At 37.5% G+C, this 15,849-nt stretch overlaps 1 protein-coding gene across 1 annotated transcript in view; it reads left to right on the forward strand.

Moving 5' to 3' along the window:
- Nucleotides 1-1,183: 1,183 nt before the first annotated feature.
- Nucleotides 1,184-15,849, forward strand: part of LOC110042286 (uncharacterized) — a 78,222-nt gene continuing 63,556 nt past the window's right edge. The window contains exons 1-5 of the mRNA XM_020747649.2: nucleotides 1,184-1,250; nucleotides 5,985-6,089; nucleotides 7,004-7,129; nucleotides 10,983-11,239; nucleotides 14,366-14,453. Of these exons, the coding sequence (XP_020603308.2) occupies nucleotides 5,999-6,089; nucleotides 7,004-7,129; nucleotides 10,983-11,239; nucleotides 14,366-14,453 (562 nt within the window). The 5' untranslated portion in view covers nucleotides 1,184-1,250; nucleotides 5,985-5,998. The remainder of the gene's footprint in view (nucleotides 1,251-5,984; nucleotides 6,090-7,003; nucleotides 7,130-10,982; nucleotides 11,240-14,365; nucleotides 14,454-15,849) is intronic.

A 15,849-nucleotide genomic window follows, 5' to 3' on the forward strand; every position in this document is an offset into this window, starting at 1 on the left:
TCATCGGTCCAACCACACGATGTGGGAAGATATTGTCAATTACCTTAATAATAACCCCACTGCTGCCGATGGGACACCACTGCAAAATTTTACAGATCTGCCGTGGCCTACATATCTCTCTTCAATGTCCCAAAATTGTACATTTGGTGACCACATAACGCTTCAGGCCGCTTCCAATCTATACAATGTCGCGTTCAGAGTTCTATCGTCTAATGGTCCTGGGTACGTAACTACTGTTTCTCCAGTGGCTGCAAACCAGATGTGTACATTCATTTTATGGCATTTTGCCGAGGATGACGGAGAACATTATGTTTGTTTAACAGATGAAGATAATTTGAATGAATCAGATCGATGATGAGAACGGAGAAAATCCTGTAAACGGTATTGAGGTATGCGTGGACAAACAGAATTCCGGTGACGAAAATCAAGCGTCTGCTAGCAGACAGAACACTGGGTACGATGATCAAGAGTCTGTGGGCGGAATAAACTCTGGGGATGGCGATCGAGCATCTGTGGACAGACAGAACTCTGGGGAAGATGATCAAGTGTCTGTGGGCGGACAAGACTCCGGGGACTGTGATGAAGCGTGCCAGAACGGACCAAACGATCTCTCGTCATCCACAGAGCCTTATTTAAACCCAGAAATTTCATAATGCTTCACACAAAACAAGGTCCTCCCGCTCCTTCCCCCAACCCCTTCCTCGTTCAACCAACGTGGGAAAGGAACATGTTTCTTATTTTGATTCGAGAATGTGTAGAACTTATAACAAAACTAGTAGACCTAGTATACGGGTTATTTATAACTTAGGTTCCGAAAAGTCAGAATCACGATACTGTCAGGAGTTATTACAATTTGTGTTATTACATTTTGCGTTAAAAAAGTTATTACATTTTGCGTTGGAAAGTTATTACATTTCGCGTTGATAACTTTATTACGTTTTGCGTTGATGTTATTACATTTTGCGTTAGTATTACATTTTACTGCGATTGTTATTACATTTTGCGGCGTAACATACCTGTCAACAATGGTTTTGAATATTTCTACATTGCTAGTTAAATGAACACAAACAATTGCCAAGATAGGCATGAAATAATGTGATTTCCGTTTCCAAGAAAGAAACTATTGTTATTTTTATTGTGTACATTACAATCTGCAATACCCTTTTTGTTTTGTATTGCATCAAGCTGAGAGGACTCCCTATAGTTGACTCAAGGTGCACTTTTTATCAGGCAGGAGGTGTGACAAAAAGGTAGGTATTTTAAACATTCATTGCTAATTTATCCACCCAAAGGGAAGTAATAGGTCTATTGTAGATATGTGAAAGAGATTTCAAGCTTGAAGCTACACGTACATGTACATTAACTTTTTTGGTACAAGATGTAGCAGGGGATTTCATGGAAGAGTATCATTTCAGCCAAACTTTTTCAAGTAGCCCTTTCTGAGAGGGATGCTGAAAAATATTTGAAATGATTCTTATAATATTTGTAGAAATACTTTTCTCTCTATTCCCATTTACCGGCTAGCTAAAATCATATTGTTCATGTTTGCAATATCTTTTATTTATTTATTCAACTTTGCCTGACTACGTAAAATACTTATGTACATAAAATTTTTATTATTAGGTAGGGGGACCTCTACAGCTTAGCTAATTACAGTGGATCCAAAGAGTCCCACCAAAGTAAAATTTTGCAAAATACTCTTGGCATTCTCAAGCTGATTGTCTTAAAATTAAGAATGTCAAAACCATGTGACATACTTTCTGCATAATTGCAATACAACCTTTTCATAATGCAACACTTGAATGTTAACCTGAAGAAGCACCACAACCAAATTACCTTGACGCAAAATACACTGCTGACTCACTAATATTATGCATATTATGACCAACAACTCTGAGTCTGACTGGGTGTTAATTTGAGATTGGTGATTATGGTGAACTCTCTTTTAATGGCTTCCTTGTGCAACAGACTGTAGGAGTCAATTGACACTATATGTACAAGTTAATATACTGTATTAATAATTATTTTCCAATGGCAATCAAAATTAATTAAAATATTCCATTTTAAAATTTACAAGCAGTCTGTATAAACAGCCTGTAATTTTATTTTTGTTTACTTGCCTAGTCACATTGCAGATGTAGTACTTCAGCTTTCAAAAAGGCTTTCAAAAAGTCATTTCAAAAATTATCAACAGACTATAACTAATTATAGATCAAGTAAATGTATGTAGGCAATGTATCCACGACTTCTTCATAGTTTCCTTTCATTATCACTTGATGCTACAATCATGGTATCAAAAAACTGCCTAATCATATGCGAACACGTTGGTGTCATTTTCGTGACACAATAGGTTACCACAGCAACAATATAACCTTCTAAAAACACTCTTAATTACAGCTTTAGGGGCTTATAATTAAAACACGACACGGTGAAATTTTGTCATATCATTAAATTTTGATGAACATGATAAGACGCAACTTTTGGCAAGGTTTTAAAACAATCTGTACATAGGGTTCAGAGCCGCCTTCAAATTTTGAAAATTTAAGGTAGCTCTGAACCCTACGTGCAAGTTGCCTCTGATCATGTTTACCAAAATTTAATAATATAAAAAAATTTCACCGTGCCGTCATTGAATTATAAGCCCTTAAAGCTGTAATTAAGGGTGTTTTAGCAGGTCATACTGTTGCCATGGTAACCTATTGTGTCGAGGCAAAAAATCGGTTTCCTCGATTTTCTCGAATTTAAAGCGCTTTGAGCTCAAAAAAACTCTGTCACGTTTCATATCTATCTAAGGACTATTTATGAACGAAAAGAGAGAAAAAAAAAAAAAAATCGATTTTTCGACTCCTGCCGCCAAATTTAAATTTTGCTTGTTTTTTTTGTGACATTTGCTCCTACGTTTGAGCAATGTTGTCAAATGAACGGAGAAACAGGGATTAGAATTTAAAAAAAGGGCTCGTCATTCTTCGGAAAGGCGAATGACATTTGATTTTCATCGAGTTTGTTCTTGCTGTTGTTTGGAAAATCATTTTCACGCTTTATCGGTTTAAGCTACTCTCAACAAGGAGTTTTAAAATTCCAAATCACTTTGTTTAGACTTTTTCGCTCTGCTTAAATTGTTCGTTTTTCTTTCCTGTTTTCCCTAAAGCAAATGCATGTCAAGTTTTTTACTCAAGTTTTATAAGTCCAGTTAGTTGTGCCGCTAACAACCTAAATCATTCTCATTGTGAGCATAGCCACACACTGCCTAGGATAAGTTACACAACAGAAATGAGCCGAGGTAAAGAACCGATACAACTTTATAGATGCGTGATAGCTTTGCGCGTGAGAGTGTTTCGTCGACATTCTAGCAGTGAGGAGAAAACAAAAATTATGCCACAGTTATTCCATTATGACGATTATAAATGCCACTACTAACGAAATATCGGAAGTACATGCATACATAGATTTGTAGAAAGGGAAAAACTGGGCCGGACCTCGGAAATTCTATTCATTGTTCTTTTGGTAAGCCAAAGGTAAGGACAACAAAAAAGACATCCACTAACCAGAGATCTTTTCTTGGTGATGCCCTAATTTTCGGGAACAAGCTGAAAGAAAGTACCAGAAAACCCGCGACTGTCAATAGTTTCAAACGTATAGCACGGAATAATCTGTCAGTTATTATTTGGTTAATATATTTCAGAATAAAAACTAGCGACAAAAAACGACGTTTCGATCTCCCTAAGGTCATTTTCAAGTTGTAGAAAAAGCGAATGAAATATACATATATAAGTACAAATTAGGGCGTGAGAATGTCCAACGATAAAATATGTAAATACAAGCGCTAAAATGTAACTCCTAAACAATAAAATACTTGTATTTGCATATTTTATTATTCTCACGTCCTAATTTGTACTTATTTATATACATTTCATTCGTTTTTTCTACAGCTTGAAAATGATCTCAGGGAGATCGAAATGTCGTTTTTTATCGCTAGTTTTTATTCTGAAATGTGTTTCAAAAAACTACTTATAAGAATTTTAATATATTTATTATTTTTATTAATTCAACTGTAATTCTGTTTGAACTTTTCACATTACTATAGGCTTCCAACAGCATATAAGTTTTTAGATCTATTGTAATTTTTAAATCTAATTTTTAGCTGAAATTTGTAACTTAGTATTGGAAATCCCCCATCGATAATACTAATAAATCACCATATTGTATTAATTATATTGTATTTTGTTGTGTTGTATTGTTGTGTTGTGTAGGTGTACGTGTTGAGTTGTTGTGTTGTATTGAGATTGTTCTAAAATTTGTCACTGTATTCGTCACCCATGCGGGAAGATGGTTTAGCCGTTATAACGAATAAAAGCAAATCACACTTTCTGTCACATTGACAACTAATATTGACGGGTCGTTTTGACATATAGATGCGCTCTTTATGAAGCTTGCATATGAACCTGATAGCTCAGTATTATTCAGTCAATCATGTTTAAAATATAATTGGTTGAACGAACAGATGTACACAACTTGTTTAAGCAATGTCGCTTTTACTATTTACATTTACGCATTGCAAAATTGACTGTGGCTCAAGCTGTGTTTGTCATAATAGTTTAAGATTCGCCCTTGTGATAGTTTCATGCACTTCTGTACGTATTGTTGCCTTTAAGAACTGGTTTCCTTTCTCATCTCAGTCGCAAGTTAGTAAGTATAGCTTGACTAACAGGTAACAACTTTTACTTAAACTCGATTGTTAATCAGAAAAACATTTTCGGAATCACTTCAATAATTGAAACCTGGCGTTAACGTACGAAGTAAACGTAAATCCTTGCGTGAATGAGATTTAAAAAAAGAAATTAAGTCAGTTCATTTTCAGCCCACAAAGAAAAAATGGTTCGTTTTTTTCCGCGCAGTTCCGTACTGCAGTTGCATAACATTAAGTTGCAAACGGCTAAAGAGATGAATATATCTGCAATTAAACTGAACCGTACCCATTAACAAAAACTCAGTAAGACACCCATCTGCTCTGTAAACGGTTTTATTGATAAACAGAGAGGCAAACACAAGTGACGTGACTACCTCTATAGGTTTTCTATTATTTTCCTTTGAATCAGTTTTGCATGACCACAGGATGTTCAAAGTCACCAACTACGATATTTCTCACCCGCAGAGTAAGCTGTTAGATCAATTAAAAAGGACTCAGCAGAGTTCCCTGTACTATAAACATTAGCCCGGCGGTTTGTCTCGTGCTTGTACGTTTCAACTGTGATTCAATAGTCTAGGTTAAAGGTACCACACATCACCTCGCAAGGCTTCTAGTTTTGTTGCCACCCTTTGGTCTAAGTGGTTAAGAATTTAAAACATCAGTTCCCGTGGTTTAAAAATTGTTACATTAAATATTGGAGAGCCGTAGACGCTTGTATTATCCATGCCAGTCTGTTTTGAATCGCTTGAACTGGAAAACGAAGCACTCGGAAGTCAAAAACGTCACACTGAGAATTCGAAACAAAGCGGCCAGAGTAAAAAACAAACAACTGGGACTCAGAAGCATATTACCCAATACTCGAAGAAAAAAAATCAAAAGTTCCCAAAATAAAACAAAAATATTGGAAATGAATTGTGTGCCACGCCACATTTTAACAAAGAGAGCATCTTCGGTTTTAAGATCTGGCCATTACAAACTGACTGAGACATCCCTCTATCTCGGCTGTTCCTTGATTCGTTGACCATTTCGTTTCATTTATTGGGTTCCCCTTTCAGATGACACGCGTCCAAATCGAACTCTTCTTCGTTTTCGATTGCCTCGTTTTGGCCTTTACTCCTTCCGCACCTTTCACGGCACTCAATTTTTTTCTTGATAAAGCAAGTTTTCTCCGCAGGTGATAATATACTCCATAAAAGTAAATGTCATGGAATTTGTCACAGAAAGTTTTTGCGGAATTCCCCGGTAAATTATGATTCATTCTTTCTTGTTAATTAACTTCTTACGTTCAAATTTGCAGGACAGACAAGAAAGATGCGGGTAGACATGATGCCGTCGGTCAAACATACAATTCTTATGTGTTGGTGGCTGAAAATAGCAATTACTGGAAGTGCTAGTCCTGAGGGTAATGTAATCTTTACATCAAACGAACATAAGGTCACTTTAACAATTTCTTCCTAGGGGTTTTTCCGATTTGGAAAAGCAAAGTCGAAATTCGAACGAGGAAAAATTAGTTACAACAGCATAAGATCTTGAGAAAAGCGAATACCGCTGGAGAGGGCAAAATAAAAGGATCGCTTGAGGGTGTTTCTAATATAAACATCGGAGCCATATATTGAAAACAATAATCAATCAATCAATCAATCAATCAATCAACTTTATTTAGAGAGGATGACATAATCAATTAACTAAAAATTGAGAGACAAATTAGTCAATAGATCTTGTCAAGTGATAGTTTTGCTTGAATTTACAACTGAACTTGGTGCAAACTTTAGTTTACAGCTATTTCAGTTAACGTTATCTGAACATCGTTTAATGTGACAAGAACACATGATGGTCTGGGTACCTGTATATCGTAACTTTGCATATGAAACATGCATTACCGGCCTAGGAAAGCTACAAGTTAGCAGTATATTTGCAAGAAGCGTGTTCCTGTGTTTTTTTCCCTGTGAGGTCGAGTGGGTAAGAGTACTTTGTCTCTGCATGTCCGAGGAAAAAGAAAAACTACCAAACCACATTTCCCATGTTGTGGTATCTTATAGGTATTGAGCCCGAGCAGAAGCTTCACTTCTACCCATATTACCTGTCGGTTTTGATGCTTTAGGTCGAGACTTTGATCTGATGACGTTATTTGGAAGTTGCTGTATTCAAGAATACGACAGAAAACGCGGAGGCGCAAGAAAGAACTACGGGCTTAATATAGCTTTGTTTATCGCATCGCTTATAATTGCTTATAACCTTATTGCTCAAATATTTCTTTGCCGCATTGCTTATAATCACGAGACTGACAAGTATCTGATTCGTGTTCTACTTTCACAGGAAACTGCACATTTGAGAATGACTTGTGTGGATGGATTAACGAGAAGAAAACGGACGTAATGGACTGGAGGAGGTATAAAGGGTCCTCCCCCACAAGGTTTACCGGACCGTCTCGGGATGTTTCAGGTGGATGATCTTTCTGTTATAAATTTAGATGGATTGGGAGCTCATTACTGAGATTGAGTATATATGATATATTTAACAATTATTCCACGAGTTCGCGTTCGATATGAGATGATAGATAGCCAACGAGGTGCGAGGCGCCGAGTTAGCTATAATCATCTCATATCCAACAGGCGCGAGTGGAATACTTGTTTTATTAAAACGCCCCTGAAATATTTAACAAATAAAGAAGCCTAAGTGTGTGTTCTCAAATGTCCGCAGGGTTTTATCACAGTGTAATACACGGCTAAGGCTTCTTCATTTGCTTTATGATATAGATTTCTCTATGTTTTATACTTATTACGTATTCATAGGTTTTTGACCAACCAGAGCGCGCGCAGGGTCCTATCTATATTACAAAGAAAACTAAAATAAAATGAAATAAAATAAAAACGCCCCGAAAAATTACGCGTACGCTTACCATATTTGCAGAGCATTGTATAATAATATTGCACATAATTACCCAAGATGGCCAAGCCAACGAAAACTCTTGAATTGCATCATCCAATGATCCAGCTTTCGACTGGCAACTGACAGAAGCAATTATGAGCTGCTCTTTCTACAGGTTTACCGACGCAATAAACTCACGCGGAATGTTGGGAGAACACTCGAAAAGATTGGAAATGACAAACTTTCGAGTGTTGTTCCAACAACTTAACTTTTAACTATACTATATTTTAATATGACGTCCCTTCCTTGAAAAAAATGTCTAATTCTCCCATTACACATGAAACAAGGAATATGCCTCCTTTTTTATAAAACGTTAGAACGTTTTTTTGACAAAATTTGTCAGCCAAAAAAGTTGGTAAAAGCGCATGCTGTCAACAGATTGAAAATATGACAAAACCTAAAAGTACGATAAACAGTAGGCCTACTCTGGGGCCTTAAGTCGCCTGAATTTGCTATCGGTTATGCAATGTTGTAAAGGTTTCCACCCACTCAAATTGCCCCTGTATAAGGATATCAGACTTAATAAACTTCATGTTAAGGTAAACTCCACTCCAACCCTAAGGAGAAGGCACGGTGGTCCAATGGTTGGTACAATGGACCCCCCCTATTGGGATCATTGCATCGAGTTCGTTCTCTCACAGTGCCTCTCCTTGCTCAGATGTATAAATGGGTACTGGTTAGGGGAAGGGGGTGCAGCAGAGGTAACTTCGTTAGATTATTAATCGATCTGAGGTGTGCAATTCATAAGTGTGCTTTTGATATTTTTTACACTCGTTCCCAATGCATTGGAACCATCTAAAACTCCTCTTAAGAAGCTGAGGATCCGGCAGTTACGTACTGTCAAAGTCATGGATTCCTTATACATGAAAAACCCCATATTATAATAGTCCTGCACTTGTCTACGCCATGAACATGTCGACAAAACTTAAATAGGAACGACAATCTGATGTATGCTCTCTCACAGACGGCTTCTTATTTTTATTAAGTTTTAATTATTTTCTTGTATTTCATTCTAAAAGAGTTAATAGAAAGATGGCACTTTTTGTTATCACCAGGAAATATATTAAATATGAAAAAAGATAACAAATGACTATACTTCAATTATCTCATTTATTACTTTTTGTGAGGTATTGCTGAATCAAATCTTTCGAGAACCTACATACGCAAAAACAGTGAGAGGTGTTCCGGATCATCAAGATAAAAAGACAAAAAGAAGAAAGAATTCTAGAGTAAGGTTAAATTCTTTCTGGTCACTTTTACACCGAGCAGTAAAAATGTGGCCGTCCAAAGTCAATTGAACCGAACTGAGGCTACACTCTAGATACTTTACTTACCCAGTGTAAAAGAGTGACAAAAGTGGGTTATTTCTCCCGCATAAATCATTATTTGTATTTTACTTTTACATTCGACCAACTGTAGCCGTTTGAACTTCCAGAACTTCGTAACTGGACGAACCAACTTGCAGCATAAATGTTTATCTATTTTGACCGTTAAATTCTTTTCGTACATTTCATCTTCGTCAGTTTGATGAAGCCAGGTAATCACATCATCTTATACACTTTACGTGGACTGTGCTACTGTTACTGTCGCAGGTATAGAAAATTCTTTGTGATCAACTCTCAGCAAACATAAGTGGCCGTCAGTCCAATATTTTGATCACCTGACTTCGTTTGGTCCCGTGACTCAAGTGCACGCGAGGCCGCTCGCAAGTTACTCCGACGTGCATTTACAGACCAATACAGACAAATAACTAATTTATCTGGGCAAAACGAAAACAGATCGCTAAACTAATTCTCTCTGCAAGTTGAATTGGTTTATTTGAAATAAATGTACAATCGGGAACGCTTGTCGGGAGAGCTCGATTTTTTGGTGGCACAGGCCGAAAGGGACCTAAACCCGCGAGATGTCTCCTCATTTTGACGCATGGAAACCAGTTAGCAGCGCAAGGGTGTCCAGGAGAATCAAAATGGCGGAGACCAGTGTGCCTGGTATCGATATATCAATATTTCGTTGTGACTTATTATTTTCTGGACATTTGTAATGTGCCAGTTGGAAACTAGGGAAAGCTTGGAAGGCTTATTTCCTGGTGATTTGATCAACGGGATAAAAAAACTTTCTAAAAGATTTGGTTCACTTTAAGTGGGACATCAAAGTTTCTGGAGCCAAACAAGTAGTTGGAGAAATTTGCAAGGAAGTGTTCCTGGGAATCGAAGGATCTTAGCATGCGGTACTTATTATGGTACTGGGATGTTTAAGGTCTGACTGAGGCAAGAGAGAAGCAAATCGATTGGGTCCCTGAAAACGACTGAGCAACTTTGGGAAGGCATACCATTTGCTAGACTTCCGTGCCAACATTGACACTGAGTGGAGATGCCAAAAATATGGCAGATAAGTTCGCCGAGATAACCATTTCTTATAATTTGGGAAGCATTGTAAAATAAATGCATATAAATAGGCTTTATTAACCCTTTGAACGAACAAAATTGAGAACGGTTAATGACAAAAAAAAAAAAAAAAAAAAAAAAAATTGGCTTATGCGCATGCCCGGAATTGAAAATTTGCTCAATTTTGTACCTAATCCTCGAAAAATCTCTCCTTTTGGTAAAAAAAAAAGCTTTCTTAGCAAAACTTAGGCTTATTTAGCGTCATGGCAGCTAAAAAACGTGACTAAACGGTTAAAAACGGTATTTTTTGGCGAAGGTTTGGTATTCAAAGGGTTAATTTTAATTAATTAATTCCTTGTTGTTTGAATCATGGAAAATATATTAATACAGTTTTATTTAAATCAAGCTAAATCATTTCTCTTTTCTTAAATTTAAAATTTTTGACATTATGAATATATTTTTTTAAATTTTGTTTGATGTTGGTTTTTATTGTGACATCTTCTCTAATATTCAGGCTACCTTGTTGGTATCTATTGTTTTTATTACTCTTATAACAATAACTGTTGCAGTAATTCTATCTAGGTATCTAGGTACTTTTTGTAGTCTAAAATAGCTTGAAATCTGGATATTTGAGACTATGGTGACTCATGTGAATACAAAAGCAAAAAAAAAAAAATGATTAGTGCAATATTGGTTTATTGCAAGAGATTTTGTAGATAATTTTAAAGCATATAGAGAGAATGTTGTACAGTTTAGGGTTATATCACTAGAGTGAAATGAAGTCGCCTCAAGGCGCCTAAAATCACCCAAAGTCGCAATGTTTCTTCGGCCAATTTTGCTTAAGTCGCCTTAAGTCGCTTCAAATCGTCCAAAGTCGCCTTTAGTTACGGCTACTTAAGGCCCCAGAGTAAGCTTAACAGTTTTATAATAAAGAGAATATATTTGAAAACGACACCCTCAAATGTCTATTTTTTTTATTGCAGGCAACGGCTATTATATCTATATAGAATCCTCTTCTGGCTTACCAAGAGACAAGGCGAGACTTCGGAGCCCTCCCATGAAAGGAAAGCAATGCATGACATTCTATTACAACTTCTACGGTACAACCATGAGTTGCGTTGTTGTTTATGTTCAAAGGTCCGACGGAACGGAGAGGGTCGTATGGCTCAAGTCTGGTCACTGGGGAGACCGCTGGATCAAAACGCAAGTCGAGACGAGTGACAAGACAGCTGAGTACCGGGTTGGTTTTTGTTGTAAAATTTCGTAAATGCCTGCTCGAAAAAGTTCCGCGGTGAAGTTAAGTGCCAGACTCAGTTAAAAGGCCGTTGCCAGTAACCTCTATGATACCTATGTAAGATAGTCCGTGACTTTTCGGGAGCTTTCCGAGCAAGCTCACGAAGCGAGACCGAAAATACCTCGAGATTTGCTCGAGTTCTCTTAATTGATTTTCACCTTCAAAACGCGAGTTTTAATGAAAACAAGACGATCCAAGATCGTAAGTCGGGCTGCGGCTAGAGGGCTGCTAAGAGTGTTGATCATTTGCGGTGCGCAGCGGTTCTAAAAATAGCATGTGTGATATGTACATGCTAATAGATGCATGTCTCAAAGAAATATCATGAAACTGTAATCGTATTGATATATATATATATATATATTTAGTATAAATCTACTAGCGTTCTATCACGAATGCCGTTCTCTGATTGGCTACGCTACTCACTATCTATTCTGTGATAGATAGTAAGTAGCGTAGCAGTCTGCCCTTGTTAACAAAATGACGGCCGCTACTTGGCGTTTTCGAAGTGTCTGTGAAGAGGATTTAGATAAAGTTTTGAACGACTAGTAGATTTATACTAAAACAACTCCCCAAACGGGTCGCTTGTGAAAAGGAGAAAACACTACTTAGCGGGAAACAAACAAAAGATGTCATGACGGGCTCAACATGTCAACACGAGGTCAAGTTACAGCAGGTCGAGGTCGAGTTACAGCAGATTTTGTGAACGTTTCTCGACGTGTTTCTGTTCGATGTAACTCTACATTTTGCTCTGATGCATATTGAACTTATTCCGCTGATTTTGCTTCGCTTAACAATACAGAGAAATTTCACATAACAAACTTTTGACTGCGAACATGTGTGCGAGGGCGGCACTATTTGAAGTGTCATACCTCATTTGCATATTTCATAATGGCGGATATTGAAAATTGGCTTATTTCAGGAATCTCTTGTTGTACAAATACAAAAGATCGTAAGGAAATCAAGTGACAGAAAGTTGAAGCCATCCTTTAACATGTCTCAGGAAATTTCCTGGTCGGATTCATTGCGTACCGCGGGCATTTTTGGCACAATTGTTTGAAGTACCAACGAACCATTTCAGAGCAGCTGTGGGGTGCACTTGAAAAAAAAAATCATATTTTATTTGTAAGGAAACGTTATGAGCTGGTTTTGCTGCCATTCAATTGATTGAAAGCTTGTGATGAGCTGACTCCGTAACGGCACTAATTATGACAATTTTGAAGGTTTTGTTCTAGAAAATACCGTAAACCGTTTCAAGTTGATTTCTCCCAGACAAGCAGGAATTTTAACAAAGGAAAATCCTTGTCATATGTATGGGACTAAGGCCTACGAACGGACAAAGTATGGGCGGAATTGAATTTTGAGCTGTGTCCGCGATTTCTTTGATCCTTGCTGACATTTACTCTTAAAGTTGTAAATCTGGAGGTCCCTAGATTAATTGCTGCTGCAGTGAGTGAACATGAAGCGAACGAACGAGGCAGCAGTTCTAATCGGTAAAAAATTACAATATAGGGGCATTCAACCACTTTTCTTGCAAAACGCTAGGAATTGTGGTTGTGTGCGAACGGAAGAATTGAGATGCGCTGTTTTCCATGAGCTCTCTTCGATCGATCACTCATGAAAAAGATTCATCGTTGTATTATGCTATTGATGATTTTTATCTGCGTAAATCGCATCTGTTTTATAGTTTTAGCAGAGTTCCCTCTGATCAGGTGTTATTTGCGATCTGTTGGGGTTAATATTATTTTAAAAAAATCACAGATTTTCGTAGCTTCGCAAATTATCTTAAGTACCGTTTATATTTTTTTTATCTACCCAACTTTTAAATCGCACAGGGGAAGAATATACTGCCTTCCAATCTTTCACAAAAATTACGACTTGTTTTTATTAAAATCTCACTTGACTTTAACAATCTCGAACTGCAAGTCATTCCGTGACCTGAAACCTTCTGGAATGTTCTATTTCTTATGTAATATTCTAATTTAGAAACCTTGCAATAATGCTATTTAATTCCTTTGGGAAGTGTCTGGAAAATCCAGGTGTGCTAATATAAGAGCGCGAGTTTCGTTGTCCGTAAGAGAGCTCTGAAAATGTAATGAAGCTTAGTGCAGCTGAGTGCTGTAATACGAGAAGTTACCGACGATCCTGGGTTCTATATAGGAACATCCCTGCTCTGCATTGAAACTTCTTACATCCTTCTTCCCTTCGGCAGCATTTTGTACCATTTAGGTAAACTAATAATTATTAATTGTACTTTTCCTTTGTACTCTTGCCCTCGATATTTTACACACGACTCCGAAAACTCCTTGCTTTAAAGTGCTACTATGACGCAATTCCAATCTTTTCTTCCCAAGCCATTTTAAAACATAGACAAGTAGTCTGTGCGAGAAGGAAAACGCTGTTTACTATTTTCAAATATCTCTATTCGTTCTAGAGATATTCAAGGTTTTAAAATATGCAAATTAGCCAAGTGATAATTCCATAAGCCACCTTTGGCGTTCCATTTTATTTTGTTTGCCAATGGTGCCTCATCTGTATGATTCTTAATTTGTAATGGCCACTTTTAAAAAGGCATGTTGACTAGCATACGAAACGTCAAGTCCTGTGTTACAATGCGTTGAAATACAATGTTTATCCTCGTTGTTTGTGCTATATTCTTAATCAAGCTACGATGGCCTAATAACAAGAGTTTATATGATCCAGCAAGCATAAAAATATGTCCCGTCGAGTTCGTGGACTTGTTTTAAAATGTTTTTTCGAGCTGAAAATCACTAAAATATTGAAATCAGGTTGGAGGGGACTGGAAAAGAGTGAGTTGCCATGGGAACAGAATTTTTTTTTATAGCCGTAGGTGTGTTGTCTGTAGAACTATAAGCCTACCAAGTTTCAGTGGTCTCTGCTGCAAAATGAACGAGTTGGCTGTATTATCTACTTGATGTAATATTGGGTTGAGTGTATGACGTCATCAGTCCTCTCATGCATACACTTTTCACAGTTTTCAAACGTAAATATCTCCGGAACCAATGCAGATATTTTTAAACGGTAAACGGCGCTTTACATTCATATTTTTTTCAGGTAATTGTAGAAGGAATAAAAGGAAGTTCATACTTCGGCGATGCAGCATTGGACGAGTTTCGCTTCACCAGTGGATCTTGTACACAGGGTTTGTGATTGTTATTTTTTTGCGTTGAAGCCAAATGACTGAGCTATATTGGTACATACATACATACATACATACATACATACATACACATACATAAACTTTATTTAAGCTCGAATTTCACAGTAGCTTGACAAGCAAATTGGTCTCAACAACATTGCCGTTGTTTGAAGGGGAACCACATTACATTCCTTATTTCGAAAGTCAACAGAAAGGGATTCCCATAAGAGATGATTACGATTTTTAAAAACGATTTCCGAAGTGACTGAATACCAACGAGTGACGAAATGTGATGATCACAATAAAAAAAGTCCATTCACCTTCGCATTTTGACTGGTTCATAGTTATCATCTATTGGAGGACAGACGTATTGATGACTTTATGTACAGGGTTTTTTTTGTTTCTTTATTATAATATATAGATTTAGGCCAGCCTAAAAGCGTAGCTCCTGGGCCGGGTTGTTCAGAGCCCGATTAAGCTAACCCAGGAAAAGGTAGAATTTTTATTTGAGTTTTGTAACTTTGCGGTGAGGTTTTCTGTGTATTGTTTGGCCTTCTGTTTTGAGTTTTAATAATCACCATGTACACAAAACAAACCAGCAAAAAACATTTGCATAGATGAAAAAGTTATAATTCGGTTAACTTTTAATCCTGGGTTAGCGTTAACCGGCTTCCGAACAATCCTGCCCTACTTTCAACAAGTTGACCTGACATGAGCCCGCGATCCAATCGAAAATTAGCACTTGATCAGCGGTCAACTTACGTGACAGCTTACGTAAATACGTAACCTCGATGAGCTGTAAACTTGATCCCGCGATATGGTCACGTGATACTGGTTGGCGGATACCTTGTTTTGACAGGTGTCAATTGATCATAACATGGATGACCAATATTAAAAAAGTACACGGTAAACCAAGCCTACATGTTTCTGTCAACCTGTTTTTGGAGTATGGCTGCCATGTTGCGCGACTCCGTCGCCGACGCCGTCGCGCGTACGCGCCCACGAGCAACACCGCTAGCCATTATAACCATGAGAAAATTAACTCATGGATTTCCTCTTCTTTCCTATATGAGTATGGGGCTCCGGTTGGCGGCTCTTCGTTGTTGTGCGTCCGTTCAGTAACAGATTAAGAAGACGTCAAAATGTGATGAGATGATCAGTGAGTGACACACTCCCCCAACGGCTCGTATGCCATTTTTGTTTTCCCTTCCACATTTTGATGTCCGCTGTGATCAATTACTGAACACACTTACGAAAAGAGGCTAAAAAGCAAACAAGGAAAACAATCAGCTCTTCGAGGTGGAGAAATTGATCATCAACGGTCATGCTATTTGTTTGTTAAGCTGAACATCGTCACTGACAAACCAGAGAATTGACTCACTTACTTTCTAGCTAGTCA

Source organism: Orbicella faveolata, unplaced genomic scaffold (genome assembly GCF_042242905.1).
Source record: "Orbicella faveolata isolate gen_17 unplaced genomic scaffold, um_ofav_v1 contig_35, whole genome shotgun sequence".
In the NCBI taxonomy this organism is placed as follows: Eukaryota; Metazoa; Cnidaria; class Anthozoa; order Scleractinia; family Merulinidae; genus Orbicella; species Orbicella faveolata.